General features: G+C 43.5%; 1 protein-coding gene across 2 annotated transcripts in view; it reads right to left on the minus strand.

Moving 5' to 3' along the window:
• Positions 1 to 20,056, minus strand: part of LOC115107630 (collagen alpha-1(XII) chain-like) — a 69,509-nt gene that overhangs the window by 24,619 nt on the left and 24,834 nt on the right. For both annotated transcript variants that reach the window (XM_065008691.1, XM_065008692.1), the window contains exons 17-43: positions 15,991 to 16,130; positions 15,640 to 15,769; positions 15,057 to 15,196; positions 14,739 to 14,862; positions 14,313 to 14,455; positions 14,063 to 14,192; positions 13,551 to 13,693; positions 13,304 to 13,433; positions 12,999 to 13,138; positions 12,079 to 12,208; positions 11,511 to 11,650; positions 11,012 to 11,141; positions 10,531 to 10,670; positions 10,282 to 10,411; positions 9,899 to 10,038; positions 9,601 to 9,730; positions 9,341 to 9,480; positions 9,008 to 9,137; positions 7,498 to 7,640; positions 5,914 to 6,043; positions 4,779 to 4,921; positions 3,959 to 4,088; positions 3,197 to 3,316; positions 2,592 to 2,744; positions 2,298 to 2,414; positions 944 to 1,096; positions 773 to 847 (exon numbers count right to left, since the gene is read on the minus strand). In XM_065008691.1, coding sequence (XP_064864763.1) covers positions 773 to 847; positions 944 to 1,096; positions 2,298 to 2,414; positions 2,592 to 2,744; positions 3,197 to 3,316; positions 3,959 to 4,088; positions 4,779 to 4,921; positions 5,914 to 6,043; positions 7,498 to 7,640; positions 9,008 to 9,137; positions 9,341 to 9,480; positions 9,601 to 9,730; positions 9,899 to 10,038; positions 10,282 to 10,411; positions 10,531 to 10,670; positions 11,012 to 11,141; positions 11,511 to 11,650; positions 12,079 to 12,208; positions 12,999 to 13,138; positions 13,304 to 13,433; positions 13,551 to 13,693; positions 14,063 to 14,192; positions 14,313 to 14,455; positions 14,739 to 14,862; positions 15,057 to 15,196; positions 15,640 to 15,769; positions 15,991 to 16,130 — 3,594 coding nt within the window. The remainder of the gene's footprint in view (positions 1 to 772; positions 848 to 943; positions 1,097 to 2,297; positions 2,415 to 2,591; positions 2,745 to 3,196; positions 3,317 to 3,958; positions 4,089 to 4,778; positions 4,922 to 5,913; positions 6,044 to 7,497; positions 7,641 to 9,007; positions 9,138 to 9,340; positions 9,481 to 9,600; positions 9,731 to 9,898; positions 10,039 to 10,281; positions 10,412 to 10,530; positions 10,671 to 11,011; positions 11,142 to 11,510; positions 11,651 to 12,078; positions 12,209 to 12,998; positions 13,139 to 13,303; positions 13,434 to 13,550; positions 13,694 to 14,062; positions 14,193 to 14,312; positions 14,456 to 14,738; positions 14,863 to 15,056; positions 15,197 to 15,639; positions 15,770 to 15,990; positions 16,131 to 20,056) is intronic.

Consider the following 20,056-nt stretch of genomic DNA (forward strand, 5'->3'; position numbering starts at 1 on the left):
ATTCTGATGGCACTAAAACCACACAAATAAAACCATTCTGATGGCACTAAAACCACACACAAATAAAACCATTCTGATGGCACTAAAACCACACAAATAAAACCATTCTGATGGCACTAAAAACACACAAATAAAACCATTCTGATGGCACTAAAAACACACAAATAAAACCATTCTGATGGGACTAAAAACACACAAATAAAACCATTCTGATGGCACTAAAAACACACACAAATAAAACCATTCTGATGGCACTAAAAACACACAAATAAAACCATTCTGATGGCACTAAAAACACACAAATAAAACCATTCTAATGGCACTGAAAACACACAAATAAAACCATTCCGATGGCACTAAAAACACACAAATAAAACCATTCTGATGGCACTGAAAACACACAAATAAAACCATTCCGATGGCACTAAAAACACACAAATAAAACCATTCTGATGGCACTAAAAACACACAAATAAAACCATTCCGATGGCACTAAAAACACACAAATAAAACCATTCTGATGGCACTAAAAACACACAAATAAAACCATTCTGATGGCACTGAAAACACACAAATAAAACCATTCCGATGGCACTAAAAACAAACACAAATAAAACCATTCTGATGGCACTAAAAACAAACACAAATAAAACCATTCTGATAGTTCAGTGTGGTTCAGTGTGGTTCTGTTGGGTTATGATTGGTTCTGTGTGGTTCTGTGTGGTTCTGTGATTTGATTGGTTCTGGTGGATATGGTGCCATTTCTGCTTACCTGCCCATGCAGGGGGGATGGTAGGAGGTGGTGGAGGAGTGGGGGGTTGTGTTGGCGCTTCAGTAGGCTTGACCACTTTGACAAGGAGACAACAATAAGTAAAAATAGACAAGAATGGACAATTGACAAATCAACACTTAAAGTAACATTTTGAAGACTTTAGATACTCACAGGTTCTCTCCTTGGTGCCGACTCCGGGGCCCTCCAAGTTGGGGGTCTGAACGAACACGGTGGCGCTGTAGAGAGCGTCCGGGGAGAGACCCTCGAAGCAGTACTGGCTCTGAGCTGCAGTGATGGTGATCTCCTGCTGACCTTTACTGGAGGCTAGACAGAGACAGCACAAAGAGAAATATGAGCCATGTTGACATGTGTTGAGAAGAGAAACATGTTGACATGTGTTGACTGCCGAGGCTGCTGCCTGAAACGTTACTCCTCATAAAAATCACAGGTCTTCTCTGAGTACGCAAACCAGAGTTAATGCCATTCAGCTGGGGTTATTTGACAGTTCTGCGGTTAAACAATAATGTCAAAATACATGTAATATCTGTGTTATCACACTACATGTAATTCAATATGAATTGTTTTGGGGAAAATGCAGACATATTTTGAGAATGTTTTTTTGGGGGTCAAATGAACCATGAGACCAAGACAACGGCCTTATAAAGTGGAATTATCCCCTCATGCACCTCTCTGAGGCTGACCCCTTTCTGCTTAAGGCTCACATAGTCATTGCTTAGTCATTTTTGGTCAGAGACGTTTGCCATGATCCTGGCTCCTCCACCACTGTTTGCATTCCACTTCAGACAAACCATTGCCTCTGTCTATGTCTGATGCATCTTTAAAAGGTTGCTAGCTTCTCAAAACCTGGGGACTGTTTACCTTCGGGGAGTGCTTTCTGCAGCCGCTGCCTTTCTCACACAAGCAAAGCCTACTCTAGTTTGGAAATGTGTCACGGGTAATGACTACCATGTCAATATTTAAGTCCTTGCGATACTGCTTCCTGTTTTTAACAGTTTATACCCCGGTTCTATGTGTGAATATGAAACAGATTGATTCAAAGGCAGACAGTAATTAAAAGGATGTAATATTTTCAGTCAGAGATACAATTAAAATTTGGTGGACATATGCTTTCAGAAAACGCCACATCATGCATTCTCCTTCGAGGGATAAACACAGGGGAGGGCTAAGGATAAACAGTTGTGTGAATGTCTAGACTCAATCTCAACACGCAGCACAGTGCCATTTCAATGTTCTGAACACAGAAGAGGGTGTGGCTCTGATCCGTGGAGGGTCTATAGCATCTCTGACTAGTGACTGACTAATATATCATGTGTTGATGTCCCGTCAACATTCTCCTTTGTGGCTTCAGATTTTTTACATAAAAGGAAGCATATACTCAATTGGAATGCAGCAATTTTTCAGGGTAGAAAAAGTGTCTCATCTATCCTAGCTTAAAGGTGAAATCTGCTATTAATGTTTGGCTGAAACAGGAATTCAAGATTATGGCTTTAAGATTGAGACTTACGGTCCAGAGGGTTGAGCTTGATCCTGTAGGAAGTGGCAGCCCTGTGAGGACTCCACTTGATGCAGAACTTGTCGAAGCCAACGTTGTAGGTCTCGATGTTGGTAACGTTCAGGTAGACTATGGAGCAGAACACAAGAAGTAGAGCTCAGACTGACTTCAAGACTGAGGCTACAGTGGACCCTGGTCAAAAGTAGTGCACTATGTAAGGAATAGGGTGCTATTTGGGACTAAGCATGTCTTTAGGTTAGCATTGATGTTCAAGCAAGGTGATATTTCTGTTATTCAAACACATACGTGTTGTTCCCTGTCCTTCGAGGGCCCCGCTCATGCCAGCCCCATACTGGGCAAACACTTTGACATCGTAGGTGGTGCCAGGGAGCAGGTTCTGGAGGGTGTATGAGGTCACGTCACCCACAAATACGTCCAAGCTCTTACTCTGATCTTCTTCTGCAGGCAAAACACAACACAAACTCTACTTTACAACAGCAACACTACTACGCTCTGGATAAGAGCGTCTGCTAAATGACTTAAATGTATGTAAATGTAAACACAAACTCATAAGGTAGAGGAGAGGAGAGGGAGAGGAGAGGAGAGGAGAGGAGAGGAGAGGAGAGGAGAGGAGAGGAGAGGAGAGGAGAGGAGAGGTCTGATCTAAACCTGAAATCATCCTATTTGAAATGTAAAGGTGTGATTTCATGAAAATTATTCTGCATCATTACTTGTTCATTGTATTTAATAAACTTTGGCTTTGTACTAGAAAGTGTGGTTGGTTGATATGGACAATGAAATATAAAACCCTGCATGACAAAGCATGATATTGAGAAGTCTTGTAACTCAGGGTGTTATGGGTCCCTTCTCATGACTGCACAAGCGTGGCCCAGAGTCTGACGTCATCTCACCCGCAGGAGTGTAGACCAGCTTGTATCCGAGCACTGGAGATGGCGAGGGGTCCCAGGCCACACGGAAGCGGGTGTACCACTCGTCTGAGACGCGCAGGCTCAGGGGCTCCAGCAGGCCGACTATAACAGAGGCACAGCACCAGCAGAGAGAGCAGACACATGTCAACATTCAATCCATCACGGCAATTACTGCCAACAACAAGTGAGGCCATGACCCCATTTCCAGAATAGCTAGCCCCCAGTGCAGTAAATCACCACATTACCACGTCATATCCTGGGCTCCAAGTCTACAGCAGCCACTATTGTTTTTCCTCCTCCTCAGTTTATGAAGACTATTGTGAGTAATACATGTGTTTAGACTGGATAGATTTTTTCATAGTCTTGCTGAGGGAGCTGAACTGGGTAGTGGGTAGATTGGTTTGCGTGGGTGGTGACAACCCATTGGAGCGAGGCCCATCCACAGTGGTGCTTCTTTTAAAGCCAAGACATAAAGTTTCTATTGTTTGTGTAACTTGAGGCAATTGTTCACCAGTCGTTGAGCTATCCCAGTTGCCTCTACTGTGAATTCCCAATCTTCCGAACTCTTCAAAATGACTTTTTTGTTGGAATCGGTTGGATATAGTATGGCTCTTGTAAGTATTTTCCAGTCCTCACTCCCAGCTCAGCTCATCAGGCTTGGAAATTCTGTCCAACTAGCTAGACCGTCAGGTGTACAGTATACTAGACTGAACACTTCCTGAACACTTTCCCTAACTGCGTTACCTGTGCGTCCGGGCCCGATCAGAGATGGCCCTGATCCATCAGCATAGATGGCTTCAACAGTTATGCTGTAGGGAGTGTCAGGAAGCAGGTTCTGCAGGATGGCATTGTTTCGGTTGCCAGGAACAACCGTCTGTGAGGAAAAGTACCACAGAGAACTTAGTCAGTTCATTAAAAAAGGAACATAATTATGGAATTACTTTTGGAAGCTATGCACTAATTCTAAGCTTGCAGCAGAGAGCAAAAAGAGGCTATTAATGAAAGTTCCCTGTCCTCATGGAACACTGGAGGGTTAGCTCTCCTGACCTTTCTCGTTTAGAAGCATTTGTTATGTCACTCAATGGTTGGCTTACTAGGGAATAATTATGCAGTGCTGCTGTGCTGCCCTAAAGTGCTCCTGCTCTGTGTTTAAAGTCATTAATAATCCAACGTAATGTAACGTAATGTTTCCAGTGATAATGTTGATCTAATCGAGCCTTTAATTCGTCTTACTAATCAGCAGTTATTTGCTGGAGTTAACCAAAGACACTGAAGTAAGACTTTGTAGGCCTACAGCGCTTTAGCAGTAGTAACACGTTGAACAGTAAGTTCATGCGAGTGTGGAGGAGTGTGTTTGATTTGCAACTCAGCCAAATATAAAAAGAGACATGTTTAGGTCATGAACTCACTCGTCCCTCGAGTAAACCTTAAAGTTCCCTGCCAAGTGAAAGTCTGTCGAGAGAGACTCTGTATGTGTACCAAATGGCACCCTATTCCTTACATAGTGCACTACTTTAGACCAGAGCCCTATGGGTGCCATTTGGTATTCAACCTATGAACTCACAAACTCAGTGATGGGGTCTCCTGTGGTGGGGGCGTAGGCAATCTTGTATTGCTGCACTGGGCCCTCCGCGTGGTCCCAAACGATGGTCAGAGTGTTGGTGGTGGCATCAAACACCCGCAGGTTCCTAGGTCCAACACGGGGCACTGCAACAGCAACAGCAAAAACACTGGGTTACACTCAAACACATGTACCTAGCAACGGTGCACACCACATGATCCTCAAAATGTTAAACAGCTGCACCACTGAGAGCATCTTGTCTGGCTGCATCACCGCTTGGTATGACAACTGCTTGGCATCTGACCGCAAGGTGCGACAGAGGGTAGTTTGTACGGCCCAGTACATCACATGGGGCCGAGCTCCCTGCCACCCAGGACCTCTATACCAGGCGGTGTCAGAGGAATGCCCAAAAACTACAGCCACCCAAGTCATAGACTTTTCTCTCTGCTACCGCACGGCAAGCGGTACCGATGCACCAAGTCTGGAACCAACAGGACCCTGAACAGCTTCTACCCCCAAGCCATAAGACTTCTAAATATTTAGTTAAATAGCTAACCAAATAACTACCCAGACTATCTGCCCTGACCCTTTTTTGACTCAGCACATACGCTGTTGCTACTGTTAATAATCTATCCTGTTGCTTAATCACTTTATTTCTAGTTACTGTATATGTACATATCTACCACAATTACCACAATTACCTCGTACCCCTGCATATCGACTAGGTACTGGTACCCTATAGCCAAGTTATCGTTACTCATTGTGTATTTACTGTTACTTTTGTTGTTACGTTTTTCTATTTTTTTTCCCATTGTTGGGAAGGGTCTGTATGTAAGCATTTCACTGTTAGTCCACACCTGTTTACAAAGCATGGGACATATAACATTAGATTTGACCTAGTAACCACCACTATATATAGCTACGTGTGTGTGTGTGTGTGTGTGTGTGTGTGTGTGTGTGTGTGTGTGTGTGTGTGTGTGTGTGTGTGTGTGTGTACGTACTTAAATGTAGACTATAGTATAAGCAAGTATGTGTGGAAGCATTAGTAACACTCATTGGGTCGAGAGTATAAATGTAAACAAGAGTCACATGAGTCAGTAGTATCAATGTAAACAACACAGTTGGATTCAGGTCTCACATGTTTTGCCGTCTCCCTTCACTGGTGAGCCCTCCCCATCGGCATACAGAGCCAGGACACTGATCGAGTACGGCGTGTCGGGAATGAGCGAGTCCAGGAACGCGTTGTTGATGTTTCCCGGGACCAGGACCTTTGGAGAGGTCATAAGACATAGATCACAATGATGGCTTCCCAGAGAGGAAGATTGTTTTGCATCCCAAATGGAAACCTATTCCCTATTTAGAGCACTACGTTAGTATAGGGCGTCATTTGGGATGCATCCTGGAAGAAGGATTCTTATTCAAATGACCTTTTTCATGCATTACATACTGCTCTGGCACTGCTAACGTACATAATGAGCTCACTGTTAATCCATGCTAGAGTCTTCTTGGAGGGAGCCTAGTGCCAAAGGTTAACATGAAGTACTAACAAAGCCCTGAAGAGGTTTAAAACGCTAAACAAATACATGAATTTAGCTAAGAAGTGATTGATAAACAAATGAGTGTTATGAAGCATCCATCGTCTGGTAAATGCAAAGACGTAACCAACACCACGAGACCGGTGCTCTGTCATTGGACAGGCCTCAACGTGTACTGGATCTATCTCACCCCTGTTTCTAACAATAGTGGAGCCCAGTCTCATCATATCACCAGGGTCACCACTGTCACTAAGCAGCACATTATCTATTAGCTTGTCTGGGGGACGGCCATTACATCATGCTAAATACCTTCATCTAAAGCTTATCTGAGGATTTAACTGAAAATTTCATAGTTGAAAGAGTGATGGACAAGACATGCAGGTAGCTGAGGTATATAATAAAGTATATTTCCTGTGAAAAGCACTCATAAGGCTGTCCTCCTTACAAAATGGAGCCTGATTGAGAATAGACAGGAGGTTAGCTGAGCAGGCGAACGCTTTGGTAAAAGAAATTCTGTCTCTTAGCATGAGGCATTTTTAAGGCCTACTGCTGCATCAAAGAACATTCCAATAAAAACAGCCTCATTATCGTCCAACCAAGCCCAAAACATCAAACGTTACAATTTTCATCTATGTCTATCGCAGATGTGCATATGCACATTTTCCAAACTGCTAGTGGTACTTTAAAAGCTGTTTGTAGGCCAATTAGCTCTATCTTTCTCCATTAATCCAAGATATGTGTATCGCATCGGTGCATAAAATCAATGCTGATAGACAGATAATTAAAAGCCAAAAGGTCTGGATTTCCCCATTAGCCTAATAAGGGAATGCCATCTGTGGAGCTTCTAAACAGACTTCCTAACAAACTCTTCGAGTGAGGGTTTTCGATATCTTCATCAAACGTAGAGCCCAGCAACCCTACTCTACACTTTTATTGCTTAACTGGACTTTACCTTTCCCTCTAAGTGGTCTGAGCAGGGAGAGTAAGCGGTTGAGTGAACGTGCCTCCCCTCTTAATATAATGACAGGCTCTGGTTAACAGTGGAGAGAGATCGTTTGTAAGTCCCAAATGGCACCCTATTCCCTATATAGTGCACTGCTTTTCACCAGAGTCCTATGGGCCCTGATCAAAAGTAGGGCACTATATAGGGCATAGGCTGCTATTTGGGATGCATTTAGAGAACTTACTGTCTCAGCGGGTCTGTCTCCAGACAGAGGTGCGTAGACGATGCGGTACTGCTGCACCTGGCCAGAAGCGGGCTCCCAGCGCACATTCAGGCTGGTGGTAGTGGGGTTGTAGATCTGGATGTTCTTAGGAGGGGTTCGTGGAACTGGGGGTCAAAAAGGGTCAGAGAAAGTCAAGAGAGGGGAGGGCAATTATATACACAACCTCAAAAACACAAAACAACAACTCTGATTTTACTCTACAAACAACAACTCTGATTTTACTTTACAATGCCTTACTTAGAAGAGTACTAACTAAGTGAAGATACCACAAGAAAATGTGAGAATTAATAGACTGCGATGTTTCAAACAGGATGTATCTCAGTAAAAAAGGGGGGACTCAAATGCTGAGGGAAGTAGTCTAGTAACCAAGTGATTTTATAGTGTCTATGGGAAGAGAATGTACGGAGAAGTTGCACCGTTTGGGATTATGCAAAAGCCTCAACTTCACTTTTAAACTAAAACAGATGTGCATATTCCTCTGGCATTCAGCACGTTAGCCCATTAAAGATTAGATGCAGTACGTAGACTCAGACCCAGCCACCTTATTCATAAGTAAAAACATTCCAAATAGAACCTGTTTATCCAACAGTGAGGTTCATTCTATTTGAAACACATGCATATGGTGTGTTTAGGAAGACTAGTCTGTCAAACATACAGTATCTTCCCATTTGTACGGACATCAGAGCGCATCAAATATGAGTCAACGATCATAAATCTGTCTCTCTCTCAAGACTGACAAGGACTTAGCGAGTGTAAAAATAATGCTTGACTCCCATTGAACATTTTCGTATCAGCCATGCACAACCAACGGAGTCTCTGGAAGCCCCTGTAGAATCATTATGCACCATATGTTCTGTAATACTGATGTGCTCTGCTGGAATCACAGCTTTCCAATGCACTTCACTGGGATGGATTTCTGCTGACTGCACATGGCAAACCATTTGAGCAGAAACAACATCGATGCACACAGCAGCACAGACACAGGCAGGGCAACCTATTATTATTATTATTGTTATTAGTAGTAGTATTATTATTAGTGGTATTATTATTATTATTGTTATTGTTAATATTCTTGTTACATTTAAGTCATGCGAGTGTGGAGGAGTGTGTTGTTATTATTATTATTGTTATTATTATTGTTATGGTGAGATAAACTACACCTTTTTTCCATCTAAACGTTATGGGGGAAGGGGGTTGTGCAAATGCTATCTGGTTCAGAGATTTCAATACAACATGTTCTATTTCCACTCAGTTTTGTTAAATGTTGACCTCACCCCAAAAAAATCCCTATGAGGGTATCTATTATTCTGAGACCTATCTACCGGTCTCTTGATATCTGAGTTCAAACTTTGGAAAAACCAAACAGGCTCCAAATTTGAAATGCCACTGGATCAAACCAACTGAAAAGAGCACGTCTTTATCCCAATGAAAACAAAATGGATGATTGGAATTTCGTCAGTTGATAACTTACGCGTCTTTCCAGTCTCTGACTGGCGCAGGCCCTCTCCCTCGGGGTAGACAGGGACCACGGTGACAGTGTACAGCGTGTCTGAGAGAAGGTTCCTCAGGATGGTGTTGGTGGTGCCACCAGACACTTGCTCCTGTTCACAGAGAGGTGTTTGAGTTGCATTATCAGTGTTTATACCATCGATTGGTTGAATCCTATAGCAACCATATTAGGAATTTGTCCGATTTTAGGTATATAAATGACTAATATGGATGCCGTAGTTGACTCAAATCTGATTGGTCAAGTGATACCCTGTGCAGCATCAGAAGTTAAGGCATGGATAGTTGGTGGTCTTACCATGTCCTCGGCTCCGCCAGAGGCAGGGACGTAGAAGAGGCGGTACTGACGCACGTTGCCTTCCGCTGGCTCCCAGCGCACCTTGAGGGAGCTAGTAGAGGGGTCGGTGACCTGCAGGTTCTTCACCCCACCAAACGCCTCTGACAAGACACAAAACAACAAGTTTAGCATCAAATCACTTGTTCTATTTTGTAACTCTTTTTTTCTTCTTCACTGGACTCATTGTCCCTGTATGGTCTGTTTTTTCAGTCATGACGTACTTGTCTTTCCATTTTCTGAATTTCTCTTCCCTTCAATATCGCCGTACATAGGCACCAATGTCACCTTGTACTCTGTGTCTGGCACAAGGTTCCTCAGAACGGTGTTGGTTGACATCCCAGAAACCGTAGTCTGAGAAAAAGTCATCAGATTAGCAAAAATGTTGAGTAAAACCACCCGAATAAAGAGGTAGCTTATTCAAGTATTCAACATACATGTTTATAGTGTTCAAAGTGATCAGTTTAGTGAGTCTTCAAATATCGCTTCTATACCGTATGAGACAAAGTGTTGTTTTTGTACCTTCAGTTCAGGTCCTCCTGCTAGCGGGGCGTAGATGACAGTGTACTGGCGCACGTCCCCCTCAGCTGGCTCCCAGCGTACCCTCAGGGAGTTGGTTGTGGGGTCAGTCACCTGCAGGTTCTTCACTCCACCCAGAGGCTCTGAGGAGGAAGAAGACGCACATCAACATCATTCCAAGTAAATGTCAACGCTAATGTTCTTAAGCCGTTACTGAGTAAAGTTTAGTCTGATATGGAATCATGCAACTGTAATACGGGATATGGAAGCTTGTAGCTGTCAAAAAGCTGTCATTTCAAAATGAAACATTTTGACAGGTATATGCTTCCATTGTGTTAGAGTATGAGGTTCATGAGCTAAAGTAAGTACTGAAATGCTTCACTCACTTGTCTTTCCCATCTCAGACTGCAGTATGCCCTCCACGTCTGGGTAGACTGGGACAACAGACACATTGTATTGGGTATCAGACTCCAGGTTACGCAGGATAAGGTTGGTGGTGCCCCCTGAGACTTGTTCCTGTTCAGGGCAAAGTGAAGATCAATGTTAGCACTGTATGACAATTACCCAAGTTGATTATAATGTAAACATGACTGGGTTGACAGTAAAAGGGAAGGAGAGATGAATAGGAGACGTGCCATTTGCTCCCTCCCATCTGGCTGGGCCACGTAGAAGACCTTGTAGTTGCGCACGTTACCGACAGCTGGGTCCCAGCGAACAGACAGACTGTTGATGGTGGGGTCGATGACCTTCATGTTCTTCACTCCACCCAAAGGATCTGAGGAAGAGGATACAATGTTACAGAATCACACTTACTGTACTGTACAAGCTGCCAATACCTGAACAAGTAGCAGACACATTTTGTTTTTAAGAAGAAAAAATATGTTTTTATCGTCATATACACCGGATAGGTACAATGACATTTGTTGCTTTACGGGGTCAGCCATGGTAGTAAGGCCCCCATGCGCTAATTATGGATAAGTGCCTTGCTCAAGGGCACATTGACCGATTTTTCACATTGTCGGCTCAGGTATTCGAACAAGCAACCATTTGGTTACTCTAACCACTAGGCTACCTGCCACCCTTATCATTTAATTTCACCCTGTCATTTCAACCCACTTGTCTTTCCATTCTGAGACCTAGAGAGACCCTCCATCTCATGGTAGACAGGCACCACTGTCACAGTGTATTCCGTATCTGGATTGAGTTCCTTCAGAACAGTGGTGGTCGTTGTTCCAGACACCTGGTCCTGTTCAAGAAAGAAGAAGATAGAATATCAGTCAGAATCAGAAAGCCATGTTGACTAGCTTCAGGGGAATACACCAGCAGTAAGCCATGTTGACTAGCTTCAGGGGAATACACCAGCAGTAAGCCATGTTGGCTAGCTTCAGGGGAATACACCAGCAGTAAGCCATGTTGACTAGCTTCAGGGGAATACACAGCAGCAGAATGCCATGTTGACTAGCTTCAGAGGAATACACGAGTCGAGGCTTGTGTCACTTTAAATCAAAGGATGGCATCATTGTAATGGATTTCACCCTCCACAAGACTCCACTGGAGTAGACCATTCTCAGAGAATTCGGAGGGGTGCTATGTTGGTGAGACTACCAGGACGTACCACGTCCTGCTCTCCGCCTGCAGTTGGGATGTAGACAATGATGTACTCGCGCACGTTCCCCTCAGCTGCATCCCAGCGCACTTTCAGGGTGCTGGTGGTGGGTTCAATGACCTGCAGGTTCTTCACGAAGCCCAGGGGCTCTGAGCACCAAGAGAAAACAGAGTAGCTTAGCCATCACTTTGATTTGAAAACCACGATATAGATTGTATGTCTGCAGATGAGCTAATATATTCATCTCTTTCACTGTACAATTTTCCAACTGTCCCGATATCTTTCCCAACTGCCCCGTTATCTGGTTTTAATGTCCATTCTAGAATGCACTTCCATACAAGAATGCCCTTCTGATTGGCTAGAAGGGCATTTTAGATTGGACATTAAAACCAGATAACGTGACAGTTGGGAAAGATATCCGGACAGTTGGGAAAGATAACGGGACAGTTGGAAAAGATATCGGGACACCTTGTAATCATGACGCAATATGCATGTACATATGCAGACTGTGCTTGCTACAAAGTTACAGAAAGATATTGTATTCAACAATGCTGTGGTATAAGTTGTCGTTACTCACTTGTTGTTCCATCTTTGGCCTGGGTCTGCCCATCCCCCTCGGGGTACACTGGCAGAACAGTGACTGTGTACTGTGTGTTAGGTGAGAGGCTCTTCAGAATTGTGGTGGTTGTGCTCTCTGAGACTTGCTCCTACAAAGTAGAGCGAGATGGTGTCTCACCAAAAGAAGCTCCAACAGACATACAGGAACACTATGTCTACCTCCCAAAAGACACCCTATTCCTCACATAGAGCACTACTTCTGACCTAAGCTGGTTAAAAGTAGTGCACTATATAAGGAATAGGGTGCCATTTTGGATGCAGGTGGTATTTCATACACCAGATCCACAAGATAAGGCCCATGTACCACTGTTGTTCTATGGTCTGTAAAACTACATGAACTACAGCTTCTACTGGTCCATTTCATCTCCCTTCTGTGGAGTTTATTTTGATGTGAGGTTTGATTGAGAGTGAGAGCTATGGCATACACCACACGGAACAGGCCAATTCTACACAGATAAACCAAACAGTGCCTTAGAGGATTTTGTTCCACATAAGCGGCCAAACCAAAAAGTCAATTGCATTATAATTGTGATCACAGAGCTGTTTCACAGACTGTTAGCTCCCACCTGGCCTGAACTCCATCGCCACTAGGCTACAACGTCACGGCGGCATGACCACTTTGCTGCAGCCTCTCATCATGCTTAGCACAGCAGGCTAACTGCCAAAGCTAAGTCCTTCACATTAACTCCTCAACGCTAACTTCTCATGTTGGGCTGACGAAATCCCCACTCCACAAATTATGGCGGTGAAATGAAACAGGATTCTTACTTCCCACAGGATTGGAAGCCATTGTGTTAGGCTGGCATAAATGTGACATCACGTGTCACTGTTGAGTAATAGGCCTATGGAGAGCGGTTAACAGTACAGTAGAGTACTCACAATGATCTCAAGGCCACCTGCCACCGGAGTGTAGATGACTTTATAGCCCTGCACATTGCCGTCGGCTGCGTCCCAGCTGGCGGTGAGGGTGGTGTGGGTAGGGTTGGTGACCTGCAGATTGGTCACTCCACCCAAAGGCACTGGGGGAAAAAATTAAACAACTTTAAGTATGGTACTACGATTATGTGATTATTGGGGAAATCAAGTTAACCATTATTTTATGTTTCTCAGTTTATATTTCCAATGTTCCCAAATCACTTTTCGAGATTGCATATGCTACCACTTCATTTTACATTGCTACTCACGCGTCTTTCCATTCTCAGCCTGGCGTTTCCCCTCTCTGGCGGGGTAGATAGGTAACACTGATATTGTGTAAGGTGTGTCAGGCTTGAGGTTCCTCAGAACGATGGTGGTGGTGCTTCCAGGTACTTGCTCCTGTTTACAAACAGGTGGAAAGTGATTTGAATTAGATGACTGATTGCAGATGAAATGCTTTATGGAAGTGTATTAGCTTAAGGCTATTTATGAGGTGATAAGGTGAAAGAGACCCACCATTTCCTCTGGTGTTCCTCCAGCCACAGGGACGAAGAAGATCTTGTACTGCCGCACGGCTCCGTCCGCTGGGTCCCAGTCCACCTTCAGAGAGGTCATGGTGGGTTCAGTCACCTTCAGGTTCTTCACTCCACCCAACGGTCCTGGTGAGGAAATCAACAAAATATAGAAAACCTGTTCTATGTCCAATGTAACTCTATTATCTTACTGATAATCATCTTACATTGAAAACTCACTGTTTACAGAAGGTTATTGCTACCCAAACATTTTTTGAAATGGTCGGACAAAGAAAATGTGTTTGTGGCAGCAATGATCTTCCACACTTCCATACCGTACAGACTAAGTTATCTTAAAAGGAAAATACAAAAAGTGAATACAAATATGCATTATACAGCAGGTACTGATGACAATGTATGAAATTTAGGGAATTTATGCTTGGTCTGGGATCTGAGGTGTACTGCAAACATGGAAGTGCGTATTGGAATGATTGCTTGGATGTCAGCCAGTCTTACTCGTCTTTCCGTTCTCAGACTGCCTCCTGCCCTCTGTCTCTGCGAAGACAGGCACCAGTGAGACAGTGTAGAGAGTGTCTGGCAGGAGGCCTCTCAAGACAGTGCTGGTGGCAGTGGCAGCCACAGTTTCCTAAAGATTACACAAACACAACCATTAACCTCTGCCCACTCCAAACACACCCAGAATGAACTTTATGGCACGCAATGTGGAAACCACACTTTCTACACTGTCAGCTCAGCAGAATCCTACCATGGCTTCAGCAGCTCCACCGGCAGCAGGTACATAGAAGACTTTGTACTCCTTGACTTTCCCTTCGAATGGCTCCCAGCGCACGTTCAGGGTGGTCATGGTGGGGTTGATCACCTGCAGGTTCTTCACTCCACCAAGAGGCCCTGAGGTAGAAGACACATCAACATCATTCCAAGTAAATGGCGTCAATATCCTCAAGCCGTTACAGAGTGGTATTGATTCAATATGAATGCATATAGCTTTTTTACAAATTGACTTTTGACAGCTATACCAAAGAAGACTTAAATATGGGGCTGTCACTTTTCACTGAATGAACTTGGTATCGCATGGAACTACAATCCACTAATGAAGAGCTATCCTCACTATTGACGATTCTCTGAAATGATCAATTTCTCCGCCCCTCATCCCAATGTCAGACTTTCTTACTTGTCTTTCCGTTCTCAGACATTTTCTTGCCGTCTCCCACGTCGTAGACAGGCACCACTGAAACGGTGTAGATGGTGTCGGGTGTGAGGCCCTTCAGGACTGTGTTGGTCCCAGCCACAGTCTCCTTACATTACACATACATAATACAATTATTAACGCCTGCCCACACCCAACTTAACAATAACTAATGATACAAATCACAAAATATGACAAGCAACTATATTCAGTCAAACAGGAGTGTATAAGGATTATGAGTGCATAGGTACTCATATCCTTGAAAGTAACTACACTTTCTACAGTGTCAATTACCAGTCCTACCATGCTCTCAGCTCCACCGGCAGCAGGTACATAGATGACTTTGTACTCTTTGACTATCCCCTCGGCCGCCTCCCATTTCACGTTCAATGTGACCATGGTGGGGTTGGTCACCTGCAGGTTCTTCACTCCACCAAGAGACTCTGGATACACCAACCAGGGATTCAATAATATAACTTCATACTGATTGATAGTACTTATTAAAGTAATATCTTAAAGTGCTTAATAAATTACTATATTATCTTATGTTAACTTCTCTTATCTTATGGAGTTTGTATGAAGTTCAAATACAGTAATAAAGAGTTATCCTCTCCATTGATGAATCTAATGTATTTTAAGAAGGCCATTACTCAGTCCCTGAAACTTTATACTGATTGAACTTAGCATTGCAAGGAGTCTGTATGAAGTTTAAATACAGACTTAATGGAGAGGTATCCTCTGCATTGATGGTTATTTATGGATTTATGGATTTATTTCATAAATCAGCTTCTAAGAAGGCCATTATTAGTCCCTGAAAAGATCACTTAATAAGTGATCTTTAGAAGATCTTTAAAGATCTTTAGACTTAGATTGCAGACAGTCTTACTTGTCTTTCCATTTTCAGACTGTTTCTGTCCATCTCCCACTTCGTAGACCGGCACCAGTGAGACAGTGTAGAGGGTGTCTGGAAGGAGGCCTTTCAGAACAGTGGTGGTGGTAGTGGCAGCTACAGTCTCCTTTACATTACACAAAGACATCACACCTATAAACGTCTGCCTACTACCAACTCTGTTTGACTGAAGATAGTTGTTTGTCATATTTTGTGATTCATAAAACAAACAACTTCAAACAATACATGAATATGCTATTTCTCATTTAATTTTGAGATGTGAACTGTTGGAATATTTTTTTACACAGTCAGCCAACAGAAAGCTGAGAGACTTCCTGCCAGTCCTACCATGCTCTCAGCTCCACCGGCAGCAGGTACATAGATGACTTTGTATTCTTTCACTTTCCCCTCGGCCGCCTGCCATTTCACGTTCAGAGTGGTCATGGTGGGGTTGGTCACCTGCAGGTTCTTCACTCCACCCAGAGGCTCTGGATTAAACCATAAAGTGCTTTTATATGGTGTTTAAAACATTTGACTTTATATTGAGTGAACTGAAATCAAAATAATTCACAAAAGAGTTATCTGCTTCATTGAATGTACTCTAAAATGATACATCTATTAACACTTCTTATGGCTGGGGGCAGTATTGAGTAGCTTGGATGAATAAGGTGCCCAGAGTTAACTGCCTGCTACTCAGTCCCAGTTGCTAATATATGCATATTATTAGTATATTTGGATAGAAAACACTCTGAAGTTTCTAAAACTGTTTGAATGATGTCTGTGAGTATAACATAACTCATATGACGTTTTCGTCTTTTGAGCTTCTAGTCGTGAAATATATGCAGCCTACTCAATCACTTTTTATAGCTACTGTTTATAGGCCTCCTGGGCCATATACAGCGTTCCTCATTGAGTTCCCTGAATTCCTATCGGACCTTGTAGTCATAGCAGATAATATTCTAATTTTTGGTGACTTTAATATTCACATGGAAAAGTCCACAGACCCACTCCAAAAGGCTTTCGGAGCCATCATCGACTCAGTGGGTTTTGTCCAACATGTCTCTGGACCTACTCACTGTCACAGTCATACTCTGGACCTAGTTTTGTCCTATGGAATAAATGTTGTGGAACTTAATGTTTTTCCTCATAATCCTGGACTATCGGACCACCATTTTATTATGTTTGCAATTGCAACAAATAATCTGCTCAGACCCCAACCAAGGAGCATCAAAAGTCATGCTATAAATTCACAGACAACACAAAGATTCCTTGATGCCCTTCCAGACTCCCTCTGTCTACCCAAGGACGTCAGAGCACAAAAACCAGTTAACCACCTAACCGAGGAACTCAATTTAACCTTGAGCAATACCCTAGATGCAGTTGCACCCCTAAAAACGAAAAACATTTATCATAAGAAACTAGCTCCCTGGTATACAGAAAATACCCGAGCTCTGAAGCAAGCTTCCAGAAAATTGGAACAGAAATGGCGCCACACCAAACTGGAAGTCTTCCGACTAGCTTGGAAGGACAGTACCGTGCAGTATCGAAGAGCCCTCACTGCTGCTCGATCATTCTATTTTTCCAACTTAATTGAGGAAAATAAGAACAATCCAAAATGTATTTTTGATACTGTCGCAAAGCTAACTAAAAAGCAGCATTCCCCAAGAGAGGATGGCTTTCACTTCAGCAGTAATAAATTCATGAACTTCTTTGAGGAAAAGATCATGATTATTAGAAAGCAGATTACGGACTCCTCTTTAAATCTGCGTATTCCTTCAAAGCTCAGTTGTCCTGAGTCTGCACAACTCTGCCAGGACCTAGGATCAAGAGAGACACTCAAGTGTTTTAGTACTATATCTCTTGACACAATGATGAAAATAATCATGGCCTCTAAACCTTCAAGCTGCATACTGGACCCTATTCCAACTAAACTAGTGAAAGAGCTGCTTCCTGTGCTTGGCCCTCCTATGTTGAACATAATAAATGTCTCTCTATCCACCGGATGTTTACCAAACTCACTAAAAGTGGCAGTAATAATGCCTCTCTTGAAAAAGCCAAAATATCAAATCTTCCATTCCTCTCAAAATTTTTAGAAAAGGCTGTTGCGCAGCAACTCACTGCCTTCCTGAAGACAAACAATGTGTATGAAATGCTTCAGTCTGGTTTTAGACCCCATCATAGCACTGAGACTGCACTTCTGAAGGTGGTAAATGACTTTTTAATGGCATCAGACCGAGGCTCTGCATCTGTCCTCGTGCTCCTAGACCTTAGTGCTGCTTTTGATATCATCGATCACCACATTCTTTTGGAGAGATTGGAAACCCAAATTGGTCTACACTGACAAGTTCTGGCCTGGTTTAGATCCTATCTGTCGGAAAGATATCAGTTTGTCTCTGTGAATGGTTTGTCCTCTGACAAATCAACTGTACATTTCAGTGTTCCTCAAAGTTCCGTTTTAGGACCACTATTGTTTTCACTATATATTTTACCTCTTGGGGATGTCATTCGAAAACATAATGTTAACTTTCAATGCTATGCGGATGACACAAAGCTGTACATTTCAATGAAACATGGTGTAGCCCCAAAATTTCCCTCACTAGAAGCCTGTTTTATCAGACATAAGGAAGTGTATGGCTGCAAACTTTCTACCTTTAAACTCGGACAAAACAGAGATGCCCGTTCTAGGTCCCAAGGAACAAAGAGATCTTCTGTTGAATCTGACAATTAATCTTAATGGTTGTACAGTTGTCTCAAATAAAACTGTGAAGGACCTCGGCGTTACTCTGGACACTGATCTCTCTTTTGACGAACATATCAAGACTGTTTCAAGGACAGCTTTTTTCCATCTACGTAACATGGCAAAAATCAGAAACTTTCTGTCCAAAAATGATGAAGAAAAATTAATCCATGCTTTTGTTTCTTCTAGGTTGAACTACTGCAATGCTCTACTTTCCGGCTACCCGGATAAAAACGTCAGTTAGTGCTAAATACGGCTGCTATAATCCTGACTAAAACCAAAAAATGTGATCATATTACTCCAGTGCTAGCCTCCCTACACTTGCTTCCTGTCAAGGCAAGGGCTGATTTCAAGGTTTTACTGCTAACATACAAAGCATTACATGGGCTTGCTCCTACCTACTATCTCTCTGATTTGGTCCTGCCGTACATGCCTACACGTACGCTACAGTCACAAGACGCAGGCCTCCTAATTGTCCCTAGAATTTCTAACAGCTGGAGGCAGGGCTTTCTCCTATAGAGCTCCATTTTAATGGAATAGTCTGCCTACCCATGTGAGAGACGCAAACTCGGTCTCAACCTTTAAGTCTTTACTGAAGACTCATCTCTTCAGTGGGTCCTATGATTGAGTGTAGTCTGGCCCAGGAGTGTGAAGATGAACAGAAAGGTTCTGGAGCAACAAACCACCCTTGCTGTCTCTGCCTGGCCGGTTCCCCTCTTTCCACTGCGATTCTCTGCCTCTAACCCTATTACAGGGGCTGAGTCACTGGCTTACTGGTGCTCTTTCATGCCGTCCCTTGGAGGGGTTCGTCACTTGAGTGGGTTGAGTCACTGATGTGATCTTCCTGTCTGGGTTGGCGCCCCCCCCTTGGGTTGTGCCGTGATGGAGATCTTTGTGGGCTATACTCGGCCTTGTCTCAGGATGGTAAGTTGGTGGTTGAAGATATCCCTTTAGTGGTGTGGGGGCTGTGCTTTGGCAAAGTTTGTGTGGTTATATCCTTCCTGTTTGGCCCTGTCCGGGGGTATCATCGGATGGGGCCACAGTGTCTCCTGACCCCTCCTGCCTCAGCCTCCAGTATTTATGCTGCAGTAGTTTATGTGTCGGGGGCTAGGGTCAGTTTGTTAAATCTGGAGTACTTCTCCTGTCTTATCCGGTGTCCTGTGTGAATTTAAGTATGATCTCTCTAATTCTCTCTTTCTTTCTCTCTCTCGGAGGAGGACCTGAGCCCTAGGACCATGCCCCAGGACTACCTGGCATGATGACTCCTTGCTGTCCCCAGTCCACCTGGTCGTGCTGCTGCTCCAGTTTCAACTGTTCTGCCTGCGGCTATGGAATCCTGACCTGTTCACCGGACGTGCTACCTGTCCCAGACCTATTATTTGACCATGCTGGTCATTTATGAACATTTGAACATCTTGGCCATGTTCTGTTATAATCTCCACCTGGCACTGCCAGAAGAGGACTGGCCACCCCTCATAGCCTGGTTCCTCTCTAGGTTTCTTCCTAGGTTTTGGCCTTTCTAGGGAGTTTTTCCTAGCCAACGTGCTTCAACACCTGCATTGCTTGCTGTTTGGGGTTTTAGTCTGGGTTTCTGTACAGCACTTTGAGATATCAGCTGATGTACGAAGGGCTATATAAATACATTTGATTTGATTTGATATGGCAGGCAAAAACCTG

This window comes from Oncorhynchus nerka, linkage group LG24 (genome assembly GCF_034236695.1).
Source record: "Oncorhynchus nerka isolate Pitt River linkage group LG24, Oner_Uvic_2.0, whole genome shotgun sequence".
Classification (NCBI taxonomy): domain Eukaryota; kingdom Metazoa; phylum Chordata; class Actinopteri; order Salmoniformes; family Salmonidae; genus Oncorhynchus; species Oncorhynchus nerka.